Source organism: Chiloscyllium plagiosum, chromosome 11, assembly GCF_004010195.1.
Source record: "Chiloscyllium plagiosum isolate BGI_BamShark_2017 chromosome 11, ASM401019v2, whole genome shotgun sequence".
Classification (NCBI taxonomy): Eukaryota; Metazoa; Chordata; class Chondrichthyes; order Orectolobiformes; family Hemiscylliidae; genus Chiloscyllium; species Chiloscyllium plagiosum.
The window spans coordinates 78,801,230-78,822,525 of NC_057720.1; the positions used below are offsets into that span (position 1 = coordinate 78,801,230).

At 40.8% G+C, this 21,296-nt stretch overlaps 1 protein-coding gene across 1 annotated transcript; it reads left to right on the top strand.

The window, feature by feature from the left end:
• Positions 1 to 3,833: 3,833 nt before the first annotated feature.
• Positions 3,834 to 15,677, top strand: LOC122554080 (putative C->U-editing enzyme APOBEC-4). Its single transcript, XM_043698533.1, has 3 exons — positions 3,834 to 3,910; positions 13,268 to 13,374; positions 14,503 to 15,677. Exon 3 carries the CDS (start codon positions 14,526 to 14,528, stop codon positions 15,675 to 15,677), a length of 1,152 nt encoding a protein of 383 aa, XP_043554468.1. The 5' UTR covers positions 3,834 to 3,910; positions 13,268 to 13,374; positions 14,503 to 14,525.
• Positions 15,678 to 21,296: the final 5,619 nt, after the last annotated feature.

Below are 21,296 nucleotides of genomic sequence, written 5' to 3' on the forward strand. Positions count from 1 at the left end.
GCCCCCCTCTCAGATATATGGCTTTGATTCCCACCCCCCTGCCAAACTAGTTTAAACCCTCTAGAATCAAACGAGCAAATCTCCCATTCAGGACATTAGTAAAAAATCCTCCATGGCTAGTGTTGTTGTGTATGAAGGTGCAGCAAAGATCCCCCCTAAACATCATGCAAACTCCGCCTTTCTCTGCCAGTATCCAGTCTAAGGCCTGTCTGTTTTGCCATGTCATTTTGGTGGTAGCGTCCGATTGTTCTCCTAAAGCCTCAAGGGCACCATCAGTATAGTTGATAAATCTCTGCTGGTTGTAGCAGATGTAATTGATCCATACAACATTTGTTGCTAACCCCTGTCAGTGGTAAGAGAGCTTTCCAGTCCGCGGCAATTTTGTTGCGGGCCTTAAACTCATTAGGGATATCTCTCGGCTGTCTCATACCGTCCCTTAGTGCGGCGCATAGCTGACTGTGACGGAGCACCAAGCTGCGCGTGTGACTATATAACGACCTCGTGCAGGAGCATTACAACACGGGCACAGCTGTCACTCCAGTCAGTGGGCAGACTTGGGCGCCACCAAGTGTCCGCCAGTGGGATGCGATGAGAGTTCAGGATAGTTCCAAACGTGGTGTCCACCTCAAGTTCAGTCATGTTCCCACAGAGACCCTTAACATAGCCCACTGGCTTGGAACCATTTTGTTTAAACCACTCAAAACTCAATTCCTCCCATATTCTAAAGGCAGCCACGGGGAACATATAATTAGTCTTGCTGGTGGACCATGGGGTACTAAAGCTGCAAGACCACTGGAGTTGCTGCCTTCCCACGCCATCCTGCTGATAAAACATGGAGCCTGGAGAAGTAGGCACCAGGAGGAGCAGTGGGATTGCGTATAAGTTAATGAATCATTCGGATCAAGGGTTCGGCTACAGTGTCGCAAATGCCATTGAGTACAAGTAGTTGAGTTATAGGGCATAGGTGAAAATATATTGCTGGAAAAGCGCAGCAGGTCAGGCAGCATCCAGGGAACAGGAGAATCGACGTTTCGGGCATAAGCCCTTCTTCGGGCATAAGCCCGATTCCTGAAGAAGGACTTATGCCCGAAATGTCGATTCTCCTGTTCCCTGGATGCTGCCTGACCTGCTGCGCTTTTCCAGCAACACATTTTCACCTATGCCCTATAACTCAACTACTTGTACTCAATGGCATTTGCGACACTCTAGCCGAACCCTTGATCCGAATGATTCATTAACTTATACGCAATCCCACTGCTCCTCCTGGTGCCTACTTCTCCAGGCTCCATGTTCTATCAGCAGGATGGCGTGGGAAGGCAGCAACTCCAGTGGTCTTGCAGCTTTAGTACCCCATGGTCCACCAGCAAGACTAATTATATGTTCCCCGTGGCTGCCTTTAGAATTCTCCTGTTCCCTGGATGCTGCCTGACCTGCTGCGCTTTTCCAGCAACACATTTTCAGCTCTGATCTCCAGCATCTGCAGTCCTCACTTTCTCCTTATAGGGCATAGAGACAATGTAGTATGAGTGGGTCGTCTTTGTGAACAAGAAGCAGTCTTGTCTAGCCATCATTACGGCTGTATAATTTGCCCATTGGTACCAGTGATTGTTATGGGTGCATATCCACGTCAAAGCTGCACTCCTGACACTTCTACGTCTCCCAGCCTGAGTAGCCCTGGAATCCCCAGGCCTGGTCTGCCAGGTTAATGGTTTCAAAGTAAGAGTATACAGGCTGGGCATCGGGGGGCATCAGGGGCTTCCCTCACTCCTCCCCTAGCCCTGTTGCCAGGAAAAGGGCTATCCTCCACATCTCCATCACTATCACTTCCAGAATGATCAGTGTCCCCAAGAGCTGCACCTATACCTTTTTCGGAACCCTGTTGTGGGGTACTAGCTTCCTGCATGTCCTGCCCATATCCAAGTTCCTCGGCCTCAGCTCCACTTACCTCAGCTTCAGAGTCAGTTTGTGCCAGTGGGAAAGCTTTAGTACAATGATTAAGGTGGTACCATACGTGTCGTCCTTCCACTTGGATGGCGGTAGGTGATGGCTTGGTCATTATGAAAGATCCCTCCCTCCTCGGCTCATCTCAGCGTCTTTGGAAGACCCGCACAATCCCCAGTTGTAATAGGTCCTTCCTCGTTGTCAGGTTCTGGTTCCCTTTGTGTTTCCTGCATGTGGATAGTGTCATGTACCATGGTTGGCTGCCACATCTATTGCTTAAGCTCTAAGCTTAATTGCTCCAAACTGGGCCCTTCGTATGGGCCCCTCCACTTGGGCACTGGCATGGGTCTGCCTATGAGGATCTCATGTGGTGTTAAATTGGTCATGTGGTTAGTCTGCATGTAACAACTCATTAGTGCTAGCAGCAGCACATCAACCCAATCAGGGTTGGTGCTCACACAGATTTTACTTAATTTGACCTTCAATGTCCCATTGATCCTTTCCACCATACCTTGCGATTGGGGATGATACATACACCCAAACCCCTGATTCTCAACGTCTGCAACACCAACTTAACAACTTTTTGAATGAAAGCCGATCAGTTTCCTTTGCACCTCCTCCTGTTTTCAGACAATTTCTCTTTTCGGAACTTTTGACTGCATGAGCTACGTGGTCTCTAAATTCCTAGTGGCTCATTGATGATGTCAGTCCTACCACCTCCTCCAGTCTTGATGACCTGACTTGGGAGGACATTGCCGCAATGATAGTATTTCGGAACATTGTGGTCAGCAACTGATTGCCTTGCCCTGTTTCCAGCATCCACCTTTTTAACTGTCTTTCAAAATAGGCGGTCAGGTTCTTGTTGTCTCCCAATGGGTCCCCTCTCAGAATTTGTGGTCCATCTCGTTTGGATAACAGTCGTTTAAGGGCCTGCCTGTCTCACTTGATCAAACCCGGCCCCATCATTCATCGGATTGTCCATCACATTTTTCAAACCAGCTTGGTCCATTATTTCCCCTAACTTTGGGAGCCCTATCAGCCTCACCAGCAGTGCCTTCAAGTCTCTCATAGCCAACAATCATCCTGTGGTTCCATCTTCAAACTTCCTGATCCACTTTCCCGCTTCCTCATGTAAGCTGGGCAGCGCATTTCTCAGCCCTTTCAGAGCCTGACTTCCCCAAGGAACATATTATGGGTGCCTCCCCCCCCCCTTTTATGAGTAATGGTAACATCTTGTCCTGTTGGGATCTTTTTCCCTACTGAGGCCACCACTCAATAATTCCCCATCGGACTCTGATTCTGTTTCTATTTCCATCCCATGCCCGCTAACCCCCCCGGGGCTTCTCTTTTTCCTCATTTATCTACCTTTCCTACTCCCACTTTTTCCCTGCTCAATCCTCTTCCTGTACTCCCGGTATTCCTCTTAGTGAATTCAGCACATCACGTGCATGCTTCAGCTCCTCCTGCTCACATTGTATAGCTTCTATTTCCTCTAGCCTTCCCTTTCTTTCTTTGTCTCTTTTTTCCCTCTGTTTAATCTCGTCTTCTTCAGTCCTTTCCCATTTTAACTGTACCTCTGTCTCTACTGTTCCCTTTGTCACAGGACACTGCTTCGTAGCCTCTTCATTTCTGTAGGGTAGGGGTCTACCCAGTCCCTCCACATCTGGGTAGACCCCCACGGGGGCTGTTTCCTGCCTCTCTATTTGCAGTGACTGTTTGGTTTATCCTCTTGTAACAATTTTACATTTGGAGTAGGACCTTATTTCATAAAATTAGCCGATTGGGGCCTGAAGTGCTGAATTTTGAGACTCAAGTTATTTTTTAAATGTCTGATAACCAATTATAGACCCAAAAACCATTTTAATTTTGTGGTTTATGATCAATTTTGCAGAAACATGCACTTCAAAAGATCGAACATTCGCAGCAACGGTAGTGTCGATCATGTAGAAAAGACAGCAATGATACAGAAGTAAGTTTGGTCTGACGTCTGGTTAAATTGCATTTTTAACTTGGAATTTAACAATGTGAGCAGAATTGCTGGAGAGCCAGAACATTCTGTAAAATTCTTTTTAAAAATGCAAAGCATTCAATGGCAACACTGTATGCGAGATATACCAAGGTTAGGACACCAGGATCAGGTTTTAATTGTAGTCATATTTCTTCAAACGTCACAGATATTTGGAGGACATAGAATCCGGGAGAGCTGGCAAATTGGATACACATTTGGCTTAATGGTAAGAGGATGAGGGTAATAGTGGAAGGATACTTGTAAGACTGGAGGCCTGTAACAAGTGGAGTGCCTCAGGGGTCGGTGCTGGGCCCATTACTGTTTGTTATCTACATCAATGATTAGGATGAGATGTACAAGGCATGATTAGTACATTTGCAGATGACACTAAAATAGGAGGTATCGTGGACAGTGAGGAAGGTTCTCAGAAATTGCAGCAGGATCTTGATCAGCTGGGAAAGTGGGCAAAGAAATGAAGTTTAATATAGATAAATGTGAGGTGCTGCATTTGGAAAGTCAAACCAAGGTAGGAGTTTCATGGTGAATGGTAAGAACCTTAAAGGAATGTAGTGGAACAGAGGGACCTTGGAGTTCAGGTTCACAATTCTCTGAAAGTGGAGTCACAGGTAGACAGAGGATTGAAGAAGGCTTTTGGCACAGTAGCCTTCATCAGTCAGGGTATTGAGTATTGAGAAGTTGGGAAGTTATGTTGCAGTTGTACGGGACATTGGTGATGCCGCATTTTAGTATTGTGTTCACTTTTGGTCACCTTGCTATAGGAAGAATGTTATTAAACTAGAAAGAGTGCAGAAGAAATTTACAAGGATGTTGCCTGGACTTCAATAGTCTGAGTTATAGGGAGATGTTCGACAAGCTAGGACTTTTTACTTTAGAGCTTGGAAGACTGAGAGGGAATCTTATAGAAGTGTATATAAGATCATGAGAGGTATGGATAGGGTTGAATACACTCAAGTCTTTTTACCAGGGTTGGGGAATTGAGGACTAGAGGACATCAGTTTAAAGTTAGAGGGGAAAGAATAAAAGGGAACCTGAATGGCAACTTTTTTTACACAGATGGTACGGTACACGTATGAAATGAGCTTCCTCCGGAAGTGGTTGAGGCGGGTACATTAACAACATTTAAAAGGCATTTTAACAAATACATGGATAGGAAAAAAATTAGAAGGATATGGGCCAAGTGCGGGGAAATGGGGTTAGCATGGATGGACATTTTAGTCGGCATGGACCAGTTTGGGCCAAAGGGTCTATCTTCATGCTGTCGGACTCTATGACACAGCAATAAACTTGGAGGAAGTTTGGGTGGTAGTGGTGGTTCCAGAGGGAGGGATGTGGAGAAGATGCATACAAGCAGGAAAGAGGAAGAGAAGCGATTAGGTGGGGTGGAGGAGAGGAACCCATTTCTTTAGTATTTTCATTATAGCCACATTGTTCAGAAATATAAATTGATCAGCAAGCAATTTCCCATCAAAGTCATAGAGATGCACAGCACGGAAACAGACAATTCAGTCCAACCTGTCCATGCCGACCAGACATCCCAACCCAATCTAGTCCCACCTGCCAGCGCCCGGCCCATATCCCTCCAAACTCTTCCTATTCATATACCCATCTAAATGCCTTTTAAATGTTGCAATTGTACCAACCTCCACCACTTCCTCTGGCAGTTCATTCCATACACGTACCACCCTCTACATGAAAAAGTTGCCCTGTAGTTCACTTTTAAGTCTTTCCCCTCTCACCCTAAACCTATGCCCTCTAGTTCTGGACTCCCCTGCCCCAAGGAAAAGACTTTGTCTATTTACCCTATCCATGCACCTCATAATTTTGTAAACCTCTATAAGGTCACCCCTCAGCCTCCGACGCTCCAAGGAAAACAGCCCCAGCCTGTTCAGCCTCTCCCTATAGCTCAGATCCTCCAACCCTGGCAACATCCTTGTAAATCTTTTCTGAACCCTTTCAAGTTTCACAACATCTTTCCAATAGGAAAGAGACCAGAATTGCACGCAATATTCCAACAGTAGCCTAACCAATGTCTTGTGCAGCCGCAACATGACCTCCCCAACTCCTGTACTCAGTACTCTGACCAATAAAGGAAAGCATACCAAACGCCCTCTTTACATTTGAAGTGTTTTGGATGCTTCAATATTTAGACTATTATTTAAGCCAACTCTCTCTAATTTGAGGGAGGTAGTCCAGCAGCCTCTTTAATGGGAATGCTGGAGTCTGGAGTGGTATTTGTTGCATTGCACAAAAAAAAATTGAAGGAATCAATGGTTCTCCAACATTTCATTTTCATGTTTATGATTCCTTTGGAATGCGGCATTAAACCACATCAAAATCACATCACAGTGCTTCCTAATGGTTGCACTCATGTGTGGCAAACTTTGATTCCCATCCTCCTGTCAATGTGGACTGCCTAAATGTCTGCACTGGCAAATGGTCATGGAGCACAAATTAAATGAAGCACTTCCATCCACAAACAACTTGCAAACATTTGAAAAATAGATAGTGATTTTTGTTTCTTAAAAACCTCTCATCGGTTTGAAGGTCACTATACCTGGTGATAAGGGCGAAAAGGTGAAAAGGAAACTACTGTGGTCTGGAATGCTATTCACTACACCCTTGCATGATAGGGTCCCTAGGTTATCATACAATAACTGCCAGCTCATGAACAATTTCCTTTGGTTTTCTCATACACTGAATGAAACAAAATCATAGATAGTCACATCGTGTCAAACTTACTTTTTCATGGCCACCTCAGATTTTGCAGCGCAGAGTTCTCGATCTCCTTCGCAGTCTGGACAATCAAGTTTTCCAGGCCTGTAATTGATCAGACAAGATAAATTTAGTCATTCATACTTGTATTTGCCTCCATCTGCAATTGTGTGCCAGCTGTCTAAATGGCCGAAGGCTTTGGATTCGGTATTGCAGCTCATGTTCAGACTGCAATAGATGTTTTTGTTTGTCAAACTAACACAGTTGGTTTTCAAGAAAGCAGAGCACTGTTAGGAGAAGGGGCCGAGAACGTAGTGGAGAAAAGGAGGATTTTTCTTTGCAGCATAGTCCAGAGATATCAATGGGAGGTGTGGGGGAAGGGGAGAAGCTGCCAAAAGAGGAAGGAGAGAGAAAAAAGAATCTGAGGGAAGAAAGGAGGTGTGGGCAGATAGAGGAGAGAAAGAATCCACGAGCTTTACTTAATCATGATCCAGTGCTTTCACTTAAAAAGTTAAAAATCACACAACACCCGGTTATAGTCCAACAGGTTTATTTGGAAGCACTAGCTTTTAGAGCACTGCTCCTTCATCAGGTGGTTGTGGAGTATAAGATTGCAAGACTCAGAATTTACAGCAAAAGTTTCCAGTGTGAAGTAACTGAAATGATATATTGAAAAAAGACCCGATTGTTTGTTACATCTCTCATCTTTTAGAATGACCATGTATCAGTTCTTTCATATGTAAATCACAAAACTTTTTTTTAAATAACAAGTGAACTCCTGCAGCGACTTTCACCCAGCTCTCCAGTTGTCTCTCATTGCCTGGTAGCCTCGGATCACCAAGGAGCAGCAGCTGCTGGCCAGATACTGCTAGGTTATCCTTCTCCCTTGCTGCCACCACCTTCCTCGCTTCCTACTCTGCTCCTCAGCCACCGGCTCCTGGATCCGCACCTTACTTCCCTCCCTGCCTCACCCTCACTTCCACACTGTGCCTACTCCCCACAACATCTACCCACATATTCAAGGTATACACACATCCCGTCCCCAATATCCAGCTCCACACAAAAAAAACTGGATGGAGATTTCAAATGGGCGACTGGAACTTGGCTTTCTTAAAGTGACCACGACAATCATGACACCCCTGGGAGTTCTTGTGAGAACATAGAACAATACAGCACAGAACAGGCCCTTCGGCCCACGCAGGTATCCTTCCTGGTATACCCTTAGAAAAGATACCAAGATGAAAATGGACAAGATTTTTTATTTCTATGGTTCAGTCTGTATCTACCACACAGTTGCAATGGGTTCATGCTTTTCAAAGTGCAGGCAACAGAATGGAAGTTTACAAAACTGAATGCAGACCAGGCGGGGCATAGGTTTCATAGAAGTGACCAAAAATCAGGAAGTGAATTGACAGCAAATAGTCTAAGCTGTTTAGCTGTCCTTGATAAACCAACCCCTTTGTCCCTGGAATCAGCCTAGTGGACCTCTTTTGAACTGCCCCCAATGCCAGTACTGTACATCCTTTCTTAAACATGGGCACCAAAACAGTACACCATACTCCAGATACAGCCTCATCAACACCACTGGGACTTGAGCTTTCAAGTTCCCAACAGTTTAGACTTTGCAATTTCAATAACCAGGGTAAATCACCAGGGACTGTAGATTTAAGGAAAGAGACAGGAGTTTTAGAGGAATAAGTTGTTTTTTCACTCAGAGGGGGCTCACTGCCTCAGAGTAATTGAGCTGGGAACATTTAGATGAACAATTGAAATGGCTTAGCATACAAGACCAAGTGCTGGAAAATGGGTTTCGATGTTGATAGGTACTTGATGACTGCCACAGACATAATCGGCTAAAGTTTTTCTTCTGTGCTATAAAACTCCACGCTGTAAAGTTCTGCTCAGTTGCTCTCCACTTATAACTTAGTAATATGATCTGTACTAGTTTAGATCCCCTACAGTATGGAAACAGGCCATTTGGCCCAACAAGTCCACACCAACCCTCTTAAGAGTAACCCACCCAGATCCATTCCCCTAACTAATGCACCTAACACTGTGGGCAATTTAGCATGACCAATTCACTTAACCTGCACATCTTTGGATTGTGGGAGGAAACGAGAGCACTCAGAGGAGACCCATGCAGACAAAGGGAGAATATGCAAACTCCACACAAAGTTGCCCAAGACTGGAATCAAACTCAGGTTCCTAGCACTATGAGGCAGCAGTGCTAACCGCTGAGCCACCATGCCACCCAGTCTAAATAATCAACAACTATTGTGATGTAATGCCTTAAAGTGACAAACAAAAATCCCAAGGCACTTCCTAGGAGAATTAGAAGCAAGACATGACACTGAGACACAATCAGAAATATTAGGTCTGACGATCAAAAACTTGGTCACACCAAAAAAAGGAACTTAGTGGGAATATTGTGAACACCCATCTTAATAATGACTTCCTGAAACATGCTGGACTTGAAACTTGCATCGTCATCTGACTGGATCTATGTTGGCAGATGATACAGGATGAAGAATTGTGTCAACTCCTTCACCACTATTTTGACTCATAGACTCAAAGACATTGCAACACAGATGGATACCAGTTGTGTCACACTCGTCATCAATGATCTGTTTGCACTAATCCCATTTTCTATTTTTAGCCCTGTAAATTATGGCAATTCAAGTGAATATACAAGTGCTGCACAACTGGGATGAGCCTTTGTGTCTCAATCATCTTTTCAGGCAGTGACTTCCAGACTTGCATCACCCTCTTGAGTTAAAGCATTTCTCTTCAACTCTCCTCTCAGCTTTCTCCCTCTCACTTTAAGCCATTGTCCCTCATAGTTGACCCCTCTATTAATGGATAAGGTCCCTTCCTACCCACCCTATCTATGCCGCTCAAAACCTTTTCCACCTCTATTATGACCCCTCTCAAAATTTGCTGCTTATAGAAAAACAGATCCAAACTCTCCAAAGTTTCATAGCTCAGACCCTGCAGACCAGATAGCATTCTTGTAAATCTCTTGTGCACCCTCTCTAGTACAAATACATCCTTTGTATAATGTGGTGACCAGAATTGCACCAAGTTTTCCAGTTGGTATCTAACCAGCATTTTATACAACCTCAGTATAACCATCTTGCTCTTGTACTCTATGCCTCTGCTAATAAAGGTAAGTATCCCAAACACCTACCATATAACTGCCCTGCAATCTTCAGGGATCAATAATATCATTTCCTGCAGTGAATTTGTCCACCATGTGCCTGTATTTTTGAAGGACTGTTTGGTATGAAGATGCAGCAGGATGGGTTGACTCCCAGTTAACGGATTACATTCATACCAGTCAAGATGACTCTAAATAGTCAGGGCAGTGCCATGGGGATGCAGCAGGGATCTTGTGCAAAAACAAAGCACGATGTTTGGAAAGGCCTGAGGCTTCCGATATTGCCACAGTTAGTGACTGAAGGAAAAGGTTAGAACAGCAGGGGAAGGGAGAGGAACAACTGCAACACATTGACCTAACTTCATTCAAGAAATGAGCAACATTACAGTGAGAAAAACCCATTAATAGTCAATCTGGTAAGGCAACACACTAACACTTAACATTGCTTCCAAAAAACATCAAATCTACCATATAAAATCAACCTGGATAGTCAAATAATAAATATTATCTACCTCTTCTGACAGGGTAGCAGTTTCACCAGCCAAAGTCAAAAAAAAGAGAGAAAGCTAAATGATTATTATTTGCGCCAGTCGAAGGCCCCACATCAAAATGTGACGTCCACAGAGCAGAATACTTACATGCATTAATTTTCTAAATGGCAGTTAGCTTGTTGCTTCTAAATAGCATTAAATATTTCTTAGGTTTGCTCTAGGCATGAAAATATTTCTTCTGCTGTATCATCTGAAATTGAACTTACTAACCCTCAAATATCCTTACTATTTCATCTCAGCTTTGATTCCTGTAAATGTTAATATTTTAATCCTGCAGATCACAAATTGTTGACGGAATAAGATTACAGAACTGCATTTTTCTTCTGTTACTCACAATCATATACCAGCCTAATTAACTTATAGATTGCTGTAAAAGATTCTGTCTCTAATAAATACCAGCTGGAACACTTAGTTCTCTGTCTTGCACATGATTGAAGGCGATCCAATTCCTTAGAAACCAGTAAGGTCCATTATTAAAGTGAGCTGGTTTTAACTTTTAATTTTGCAAGCATCTAGAATATGAAATGTGAATGACACACACACTTTTCTGAATGGTATCCAACAAATAGAACTGGGGTGTACAAAGTTACAAATCACACAACACCAGGTTATAGTCCAACAGGTTTAATTGGAAGCACACTAGCTTTTGGAGCGACACTCCTTCATCAGGTGGTGAATTGGTATCACCCGATGAAGGTGCGTCGCTCCGAAAGCTAGTGTGCTTTCAATTAAATCTGTTGGACTATAACCTGGTGTTGTGTGATTTGTAACAAATAGAACGTCACTCTTATTGATAGGGGAAACCAGTGAGTCTTTTTTTACAATAGTTGGCCAATTTCCCAGTATTTGTTTATGCAAAAGGTCACTGTGCTCCACTTGTATCTCACCACTTTGTCACAGATCAATGCCGGGATTTAAAATTAATGTTGAGTTCAGATAAATTATCAAAGCAGCAGGCTGATAAACTGTGTATTAACATAGCTGTGCTCCAACTGAAATCTCCAAAAGGCCAAAAGCCAGCACATGAATTAAATCAGTTTACAATTGAGCAGCACCCCCACAGCCAATGAGTATCAAAGAACTACTGAAGGCAAAAATGCTGAAACACCTTTGCCATCCCAATTCAAACATTTTGCATGTTTACTTAGTGTTGTGACCAAGGCATACAAATTTTCTGAGTGAAAAGCAGCTAATTTTAACATTCCACCACTGGTGACCTTTATAACATTTGCACAATATTGAATTCATCAAAAGTCATGCAAACATCTGTCTGTTACAAGATTTGGCTTAGTGGATAACATTTTTGCCTGACTTTCAAATTTGCAGTCCTACTTCAGAGACTTCAGCACATAATCTCAGCTGACATTACTGTGCCAACCTGTACTGCACTATCAAGTGTGCAATATTTCAAACAATGCATTAAATAAAGTCCCTGTCTCTGATTGAAAAGAGAAGGGTAGTTCTGCAGATGAATAATTATCCCAACCTCAAAGACTATCTGCTCATTTCAGTTGATGGGACATGGACGATTGGCTATTACATTTCCTACAACTCTACTTTCAAGAGTCAATGTAGATTACAAGTTGAAACAAAATTGAATATCTGTACCTTCATATACTATGCCAATACTACCCCATAATTTACTAAAGCTTAGTAAGATTATTGGATTTATCTTTGCCCAATACCAATCATTCAGATTCAGCATTGCACTAATTACAAGTGATTGAACAATGCCATCCAAAAAGTGACAGCTTTTACAGTAGCCAATTCAAAAACAGAAATGATAGTAATGTATCTGAAATAACCTTTCTGCAGGAGGCACATAGTTCGTCTAAGTACTTCACTTCCTATCACACTTTAGTAAATCCTTTGACTCAGCGTGAGTGTTGCCACCTTTTAAGATGCTCTTGGGTTCATGTCGCACTACATGTGACCCTACCACACAGTTCTGGTCTGGAAAATCTTCCTTACTGTCCTGTTTTGACACCATCACCTTGTTAAATTGTTATGATCTCTCTACCTTAGTTAATTTGTACAATTTTGGATTACTTATGAATTTATTACTCTTATACCTATCTTGTTATTCCAGTCATTTGGGTTGTCTCCAGCACAACTTTATTTTTAATTTTTTGTAAACCTCTCTCTGCCTCATTTAATCATATTATAGATCATCTCTTCACTTGATACTTTTGATCACCTGCAGAGTTTTATTATTCAACACTCTACTCACACTATTTGTATGATCATTTGATCTCTCTGCCTATAAATTTCTGTGTCTGTGTGCTTCTCTCTTCACTTCAGCTGACGAAGGGGTTATGCACTGAAAGCTTGTGATTTCAAATAAAATTGTAGGACTATGACCTGGTATCATGTAACTTCGGATCTTTTAAGGCAGAAGACAAAACCTTCAGCAGAAAAAGAAAGGATGAATCCGAATCTTCATATTCAGTAATAGATGTAACCCACTCAATCATTTGTCCTCACTATTTCTCAATATCCTTTCACTTGCCTGTCAGTCTTTTGTAACTGACGGATCAGCCTGACAATATCTAACACACATTATTCCATGATCTTTGTTGAATACAATGTTGCCATTCTGGCTTTGAAAAACTCAGTGATTATATAGTAAATGCAGCACTATGGTTTTATGATGATGATTAAATTACATTCAGAAAACTTGCCAGAAGTATGGGGAATACCTATAGTCTAGTGAGGAACAGTAGCCCAACACAAAGTCTCAACACTATTGCCATGGAGTCTGTATCCATTCACTTTGCCTATAAACAAAACTGCCCCACCCTCTGCAACAAACAAGTTATCAAGCACATGACCAGAATCAGCAGTGGAAGAAAAATATGTTTGTGTGATCTACTGTAGATTTGCACCAACATTTGGAATAAATTCCATAGTTCAGATTAATCAAAAATACAACAAATGCTGGAAAAACAATGATGAACCACCTTAGCCGGGCCTCCTGGTTACAGGTAAACACTTACAATATATACTACATGTGTGGAGAATGTACATTTACACCTGAATGCCTAATCTTATTATTCTTACTCCGTATCCAATAGTTTTATATTCAATCACAATGTTTTCATAGGAATGTGCTTATTATGACTCTAGGCTTTATAATTATACATGAGTTTTAGCACATTGAGTAATATTTATGGAGCACAACTGATCTGAATTCTAGCAACAATGTATTGGGTAATTATAATAGTTTGCTTCCAATATTTGTTTAGTGAATTTTGTAGTTCAATGTTGGAACCTTGTATCAGAAATTCCAGTTGAATAAAATACTTCCTCTTGCAGCTGCATGTAAAAATTTATGTAGCTGAGAGTGCAAGTCTTGCATTTAAAAACGGCATAGCCACTGATCACTTAATTCGCTTCTCAATGGGGATGAAGATAAAGGTTTGCCAACTCTGTATGCATATATTCAGGAAGATTTCACCACAGAAATGCCTACTTTCAACCATCAAACAGCTTCTCAACCTCTTCAGTGCCCTGAAAATGTCTGGAAAAGTTCATACTGAGGAACGACACAAGCACAACTATCCCAATCTAATCATGTACAAAGTGCAAAGAATATTATGAGTTTATTAACTGTACTCATGCCATTTTGTGTTGTTTTTACTTCAGAAACTTTGTGCAATTATAGGTTTGTTTCTGGTGCTTTGGCCCCTGTTCCAGTATCATAGCAGGCCATTCAGCACAACCAGTTGTAATCTTTCTGTCTGGTATGCCCCCTCTAATTCCATTGCCCTCATCCCTTTTTACCAGTATACTCCGTATTCTTTTCCAATTTGCTGCTTTCATTTTGAAAGCATCCAAGCTATTTACACTTACTGCAGAAATATTTTTCAGATTCTAACCACGAAAGCAATTTCTAAGTTCCCCACTGCAATTATCTCTATCTTCTATTTATAGTCAATATAAAATGATGCTGGAAATCTGATATATAAAAAAATCTGAAATAATGAAATAAAGATATGCTGAAAGAAGATCTGATCTGTTCATACCCCAAATTTGGAAAATGTATAGTTTTTCCTTCATACAGAGACTCCTCTTCTGCTTATAGTCAACACCCATTTTATTTTCTCTTTCAGGAATATATTATCCTTAAGTAATTATGATTTTGCAACAAAATCAAAGTGAAGCAACCATCATAACAATGACTTATGAAGAATATATTGCTCCTCAAGGAACACTGGTGAAACCTTACTACTGGCTGTATTCCACTGAAAGATGCCCAAAATGTCCCTATCACATCAAAACTGGAGAAGAAGCACGAGTTTCCTATATTGAGTTTTATGAAACATTTGGATTTCCCTATGCTCAACCACAGTCTGACAGGCATCTGATCTTCTATGAACTGAAATTATCATCTGGTACTATAGTGCAAAAAGGACAAGTAACCAACTGCACTTTATATCAACTTCATCCAGAATCTATCTTCTTTGACATGGATGGCTACCTGGATGCACTGTTGTACTCCTATGAAGACATTGCTTACATTACCATTTATTCCAACTACACCCCGTGTAATGAAAGAGCTCACTGCTGCATAACCAAAATAAATGATTTCTTGTTCGATTTTCCCAGCACAAGGTTGGACATATATTTCTCTGCACTCTACCATACGGATGATCACTTTTCTGAATCTGGGTGGAATAGAGAAGCTCTCCATAACTTGGCTTCACTTTGGCCAAGAGTGACCCTCAATCCCATCAGCAGTGAAACATGGCTGACAATTCTTCACAGGTTTGTGAATGGTGTGCCACGGCTAACTCTTTACAACACAATTTTGCCTGAAAGAGCTTTTGCAGACCTCAGCAATGCCCATCAGATAGCTGCCATTACTGGTGTTCATCCTTCTTACATAGATGCAGTACCCCAAGCAAAGCAATATCGAATGCAACATCTTAAGCCACCAGAGATGGACGTGTATCCTATTTCACAAGTACCATCTCCAGCTGTGAATCAAATGACATTAATGGCTCCATACCAACTATTTCAGCCATACATGAATCTTACTAATAAGCTACCATCACCTTTGTATGTACAGACACATCAACAACAGGACACTAAACCAAAGAATGTTGTGAGACATCTCAACATGCCTAACATATCCAAAGGGGAAACATCAACAAGATCAACACCACGTGACATTCAAGTAACCGAAACAGTTAAAATTTTGGAATCTCCAATGGGTAAAAGAACGAGCAAATCAAAGCAACAGAGGAAGACAGGGAAGAGAACAAAACGTACAAGAAGGAAATAGCTGACAAAAACAGCTCTTCCAAACTGGTTGAGTTTCTGAATGAAAATGAAATCCCTTTTAAACAGGAGTAAGGTCTACTAATTGTTTCAATAAATTCCACTGTCATTGCTTTTTCATAAGCTCTGCGCAGGAAGTACAATGGAATGTATGATAAAATTTGTCAACCTTGTTCAACTATTTTTAGTGGAACTGTCAAATTAAGACTATTATAAAGTTGTTATTTGCAATTACATTAGCATGGCAACGGCGAAAAAAGGTCTGAATTGTTTTTTGGTGCAGTCCCATTGTCTCTGATTCCAGATAGTAGCTTTAACCTGAACTCTTGCCAAATCTAACCTTAATCTGCTCATGAAGTCAGCAAACACTCAAGCTGCAAGGTCTTGATTATTTGAGTGTAGTTAGTTATTCGGGAGATAGATGGAGGATAGCTAATCCAGACTGATTGGTTTACTAGACTTGCTGCAGGCAATATACTAGTGCAATCAATTTGTGCTCACAACATTTAGAATTCAGTTGTTAGTCATATTCAATGTGATCATTGTTTTATTTGTTCAATCTCATTCAGCTACGCGCAGTTTATCACAGCTTCTGACAATAATTGAAATATCATGTCAACAAAGTAAGCTTATTAAGGTATTGCAATGAGTTATCACTTTGTTTCAGCACCTGTCAATACAGGTTGTTACCTACTCCTTTTTCCAAATGCACACACCTCTATTCCTCACACAAATCTATTTCACATTACTGACTTCATTTTTCATGCTTCATTATATTGCCTATATTGTGTTTTTTTTAAGGTTACACATTCTTGGTGTGATGCAGCAAAATTCTATAATTTATGATCAGTTTTTAGGAGAACAACCATAATGGTTTGAACTCACACCAAGCACAGTACAATAGTGTCTGCTGTTCAAGTTGTTGCTCTCTTTATCCTGCACTAACATGCCTCAGCAATGTGATATCTTTTCCACTACATTGTGTCTTGTGGACTCAAGAGAGACAAGCAGTCATGAAGTACACACTCTACCATACCAGGAGGAGATATTTGGAAATGATTGTACCTTACCTATGCAGAACGGTAGCACTAATCTGAAGGTCTGTAGCCATGAGACTACTGAATAGATAGTTTAAAGATTGATAGGCAGAATAAAAAAGCTTTCCTTTTTATATACCTAATTCTTTGGAGTTTTAACTATCATTTTCAGTAGTGGAATTAAATCTTCTCTACTAATATCAATTATACCAATGGTCTGCATTGAACAAATAAAATTGACATTAGTGCGCTGTTACTAACATAAAACAGTCCTTAATAAAGTCTGAGAACCTTCCAGTTCATATCTTTTCAGCTACTCCCCTTGCCTTCTCCTCACCCATCAAGTCAAACCTCTCTGCAGATCCCATTGCCCTGCTGCTGAACCCAGCTCTGTCTAGTTTATCTTCCATCCCTTCTTTCCTCTAGCTATATGCAAATAATTCCATTTGAATACATTTGAGGAAATTATTAAAGGTTCTATCTTGGCCTATGGCCAGCACTACACTACTTTCCTGGATAGCAGAGGAAATTTACAAATAAACAACAGAAATCATATCTTAAGTACCAAACAACATTATACAGTTGATTCAATGATCTAAGCATTGGACTGCAACAGAGATACTAGACAAGAAATAAACGGTACATTTTTTTTAAAAAGTGCATTGTGATAGGTCAGTGATAAAACCTGCTCCCACACCTCCCCCACTCACCTCTGTCCAAAGTCCTAAAGGATAATTTCACATCCAACAGAGATTTTTCTGGACATCCACCCACCTCACCCCTACTGCGTTCATTGCACTCGATGTGGTCTCCTCTACATCGGGGAGTCAGAACGCCAACTCGCAGAGTATTTCAGGGAATATCTCTAGGACACACGTACCAAACTGTGCTCGATAACTTCAACTTCTCTTCCCATTCTCCCAGGGACATGCAAGTCCTGAGCCTCTTCTACTGCCAAATCAAAGCCACCACCACCTAGAGGAAGAACGCAGACTTCTGCCTTGGAACCCGTCAACCACACGGCATCAATATCAACTTCACTCATTTTCAAATTTCCCCTCCCCCACCTCATCTCAGATCCAACCCTCCAACTCTGCACCACTCTCATGACCTGTCCTACCTGTCTGTCTCCATTTGCACCTATCCACTCTACCCTCCCCACTGAACAATCACAATTACCTCCCACCAGCATGCACTTATCGCTTTCCCACCCACTTTCTCCCCACCAGCACCCCATCCCACCCCTCTATTTATCTCTCAGCCCCCTTCCTCCTCCAATTTGGACATTTTTTAGTCATGTTAATGTAATTGCAGTTCCCATATTAATGTAATTGCAATTCCCTGTGTTTTAAACAACTTTATAATAGTCTTAGCTTGAGAGTTCCACTTAAAATTGTGAAAGATATCTATTATTTATTAGATTATTTAAGTTATTGGAAATATCTATTTAATGTCAGAATTATTTCCTTGGCTTTAAGATGACTTTATATTTCCATTAAAAGTAGATGATAACTTGCTGTGAAGTGAAGCCCGAATCTGCTCTGATCACTTTGAGTATGGCTAGTTGCAGAGAAACCACTTTAAATTCAATCTCAAAAGAGCACCTTACTGAACGAGGGCTTTATGACCTTGGAGTAACCTTTTTATGACATCACTGAGCAACTTCCCACATGGCATAAATAGCAAAGCATGGGTGGAACTAAACAGACCAATTGAAGACAGATGGACATATAGACGACTGTCTCTTAACATTGTAACAATAAATTCAGAACCTAGTCAATCTCAGATTATTATGTATGGTTTGAAATTATGTAATAAATAGAGTTTAATAAAAGCCTAAAGTGAAAGACACTTGCTTATAATTGGTACCATGTTCCATCCTGTTTAACTAGTACATGTTATTGTTATTGGGGTAGGACTAGCTAAAGACTAAAAAAATTCAAAATATTTGCTGCAGCCCAAATTATTTATTTAAAAAGAGGAGACTTGCTTCATTCTGTGATTAAGACTCATAGTTTTTTTTAGTGTTCGAAAGCTTGGATTCTAAAGTGGAAGAACAATATTTAGTTTCATTAACTGTCTTACACAATTCTAGTCGAAATGGGTGGCGCTGGAAAAGTACAGCAGGTCAGGCAGCATCCGAGGAGCAGGAGAGTCGACGTTTTGGGCATAAGCCCTTCATCGTATTCCTGATGCTGCCTGACCTGCTGTGCTTTTACAGCGCTACCTTTTTCGACTTTGTTTTTTGTAAGACTTCAGGCTTTATTTATGAATAATTACACATTTTTCCTACTGCAACATTCTAGTATGCAACTTAGAGACAACTGAGCAACTTCAACTCACTGGTTCACACCGACCAGGAGCACTCCTTTAGATATTGATAGGTAGAGCTTATTTCCTAAGATCAGCAAATTCTTTCAGGTGTTGTCTTTTACAACAACAGAGACACACCACACCTGCCATTAGATAGCACGTTCAAACTCAAGAAATTCCAATGCACTTTCTAATTAATTCAGTGTATTTACTGTTGAAATGCAAAACTATGTGATAGTTACCGGATAATCTATTATTTCCTTTGAATAATGCTCTTTGCCAAAGGTAATATGCCAAGGACAGTTGAAATAGTACCACATGGGATCCTTTGTACACCTATCTCAAAATCAGATTGAGCCTTGGTTCAAACTTTCACCCAAACTACCCAATTACAGTTACAAAATTTGCATTGCACAAGACTTTAAACTGCCTGCATAGTTGGACATCAGATTCAATGGCACTTTTGAATAAAAATGAAGAAACTCTGCTCTTTCTGTGGCCAACATCTATCCCTCAAAGAAATCCAATAAAGATAATAATAAAAAAGGTTACAAACAAATTGACTGTGGTATTATGTAAAAGGTAATGTTGACTACACTTTAACCAATGTACAGTAGTTCTTTGTAAAGCATTTTAAACTGCTCACGCCGTATGACTATGAATCTAATTAGTCGTATTTTGGATATCACTTTCAGAAAGGTTTTATTCCGATGAACACACAAGGATTAAGCATGCAGATACCTATTGCAAAAATCAGAGCATACACTGTTTTATTCAATGTGGCACATCAGGCCTGGTGTTTCTGCACTAGTTTGGCTCTGTTGATGGTATGTTATGAGCAGCACAAAAATATAACAGAGCAAATGAATGCAGGAATTCAAGTGAAAAAAAAAGTTGCTGCCACCATCATTTTAACATTGGAATATCTGTGACTATTTTGTGCCGCTTTTGCCCTCTTCTGCACGGATACTAGGAAAAACTAAAAAACCTCACTGAGCTGAAATAATTCTTGCACAGATCAATGTTCAAATGTTTTACCAACTACAACCAAATTGGCTGTGGTCTTGTGTAAAAAGTAATGTTGACTACACTTTAACCAATGCAGTTCTTTGTGAAGCATTTTAAACTGCTCAAAACATGACAAGGCGTTACGTTGCGATTAAGCAACTGGATTAGAATTCATGAGGCCTAGACAATAATTCAGTTTGAGGACTTGGTTTCAGCGACCATCACTGGTGTCCTCTGTTTATGTTACAAAGGAACACTCAGGGACAAATTTAGTGGCTTGACCTGTTGGGGCTAATTTTATTCCGTCGAACTGTTGATATGAATTTTTGCTGCCTCATTTCTTGTAGTGTGTAAATTTCTGCTCTGTAGAGTAATCCCTTGAGACATTAATTTCATTGGTAACAGAGAGGAAGGTGTTGAAGTTGATCATTGTAATAACAGTAGTGTTGTCCCTTTGACAAATGCTAAAACCTGACACGTTTGTTGTGCATGAGTGACTTTGGACCCGTTAAATTTAAGACTGGCATACAACAAACACAGCCAACATTTAAACCTACAAGGAAATGACTGTTTCAGTACATTTGGCAGGTCTAACAGTCCAACATTTTTGATTTATTCCACTGTCTATAAGACTGGCTTGAGCAATGTAACTAGTTACTCAGAGAAATTATTCAATCCCTAGATTTCAGTTTAGTTATGGGCATAATCTTGTGGAATAGCCATTCAGCTCTTGTTTAAGCAGTTTTTTAAAAATTGTAATCTTTATAGTTATGCTGCTGTTCCAAGAACAAGTAAATGATCATTCCACCCAACTGGACCACAGAGAAGAGGATGGTGTGTTGGAGTATTGGAAAGAGCTGGATAATACAGCAGGGCTCAGGTCAAAGGATGTTGTTTGTGACTTATCACTATGGGCTATTTCAGTGCTGTGTAGGGGCTGGAAATCTAATTGTGGGTCTTAAATATTGTGGGAAAGATGGGCATGAAAATGTGGATTGTGTTTCCTTTCATAAAAGAAACCTTGAAATGTTGTCAATTTTCACTTAAATGGATCAGTTCCCTAAGAATAGCTGAGAAATGTTTCCACGAAGGATCAAAAGTATTTTCAATCCTACAACTGCAAATCTTTTATCTCAGAATTTCCTTTTGAATAAGAGGCCATTTTTTTTAAGGAGGGTTGTTCACCTGTGGAATGAACTTCCTGAGGAAGTGGTGGCTGCGGGTACAATTACAATATTTAAATGACACTTGGACAGATACAGGAC

What these genes read in the sequence shown, in the direction of transcription:
- LOC122554080 (XM_043698533.1), top strand. Translation starts at nt 14,526, where the DNA reads ATGATTTTGCAACAAAATCAAAGTGAAGCAACCATCATAACAATGACT.